This window comes from Oryx dammah, unplaced genomic scaffold (assembly GCF_014754425.2).
Source record: "Oryx dammah isolate SB20612 unplaced genomic scaffold, SCBI_Odam_1.1 HiC_scaffold_27, whole genome shotgun sequence".
NCBI classification, from domain to species: domain Eukaryota; kingdom Metazoa; phylum Chordata; class Mammalia; order Artiodactyla; family Bovidae; genus Oryx; species Oryx dammah.
The window spans coordinates 55,554,090-55,555,642 of record NW_024070211.1 but is presented as its reverse complement, the minus strand read 5'-3'; the positions used below and the strand labels follow the sequence as shown (position 1 = coordinate 55,555,642).

The window sequence follows — 1,553 nt, the reverse complement described above, 5'->3', positions numbered from 1 at the left end:
GTAGTTACACAACAATGTGCTTAGTCGCTCAGTCATGTCCAGCTCTTTGCAACCCCATGGACTGTAGTCTACCAGGCTCCTCTGTCCATGGGGATCCTCCAGGCAAGAATACTGGAATGGGTTGCTATACCCTCCTCTAGGGGATCTTCCCAACCCAGGGACTGAACACAGGTCTCTTGCATTGCAGGCGGATTCTTTACCGTCTGAGACACCAGGGAAGCCCTTCCCAGCAATAATCCTAGCTAAAACTCTTCAACTTTACACTTACAAGGGGTGAATTTTTTTTTTTTTTTTGAGACGGCAGTTGAAGTTTATTCTTGGGAAGAAACAAAGTCCCCCGACTCCAACCCCCTGCAACAGTCCAGGAAGGTTTCCCTGGGGAGCCGTGGCCCACCACATGGTCATCTCACTCTTCTGAATCCCAGGCTCCACCGACGCCCATTATGATGCTGCTACTTGGGTGAGAGGCTCCTCCAAATACTGCACCAAGGCCTGGGCCTTGGCCTTGAGCATTCCGAAGCCAACGGTCTCCTTGGCATACATGCACAGTAGAAGGTTGGCCACTCTCGTGATGGCTACACGGCCCTCCATGCAGTCCATGAGGATGAATTTGAGATTGTCTTCATTAAACGCTTGGTTTCCGTTCCGGTCGTAGGCCGCCCAGATGTTACTGGCGATGGCCGCGGTGACCCGGGCGTCTGTATCCCCATAGCCGGAGTAGGCCAACAGAGATCCTTCGTTATTCAGCAGCAGGGTGCTCTGAACACCTCCAGTGTTGGCCTGGCTTAGCACCTGGGTCAAAGCCTTGGGACGCAGCATGCCTGAGGCTCCTAACCCTGGGTTTTTGCACCCAGAACCCAGAGTTTCTTATTGCTGGCCTCCGCCAGTCGCTTTCCGTAGTCCCGCTGCCCTGCTCTGGAACGCCCTGGGAGTTGTAGTTTCCAGGCCTGATTTTTTCACAAGGGGTGAATTTTATGTTTGAGAATTTTTCTGCAATAAAACTTGGGGGGAAAAAAAGCTGCTGCTGCTGCTGCTGCTGCTGCTGCTAAGTCGCTTCAGTCATGTCCGACTCTGTGCGACCCCAGAGATGGCAGCCCACCAGGCTCCCCCCTCCCTGGGATTCTCCAGGCAAGAACACTGGAGTGGGTTGCCATTTCCTTCTCCAATGCATGAAAGTGAAAAGTGAAAGTGAAGTCGCTCAGTCATGTCCGACTCTTAGCGACCCCATGGACTGCAGCCCACCAGGCTCCTCCATCCATGGGATTTTCCAGGCAAGAGTACTGGAGTGGGGTGCCATTGCTTTCTCCGAAAAAAGAAGCTAACCATAGTTAAAAAGATAAACAATCAAGTAGGGGGGAAATTTACCTAAATATAACAAAGAGTTAATAAGCTTGCTATAGCACCCACCAAAGCTAGTCAATCATATATCCTGTGATGCAGCAATTCCAGTCCTGTGTATAAATCCATACGTGTGTGATTATATCTGCCAAAAGATATGTAAACAATGTTTATAGCAGCTTTATTTGTAATAGTCCCAAACTACAAACAACCCA

General features: G+C 50.2%; 1 protein-coding gene across 1 annotated transcript; it reads right to left on the bottom strand.

Annotated features, from left to right (window-relative positions):
- Window positions 1-296: 296 nt before the first annotated feature.
- On the bottom strand, window positions 297-921 carry LOC120854680 (ragulator complex protein LAMTOR2). Its single transcript, XM_040228901.1, has one exon. It carries the CDS (start codon window positions 817-819, stop codon window positions 442-444), a length of 378 nt encoding a protein of 125 aa, XP_040084835.1. The 5' UTR covers window positions 820-921; the 3' UTR covers window positions 297-441.
- Between the last annotated feature and the right edge of the window lie 632 nt (window positions 922-1,553).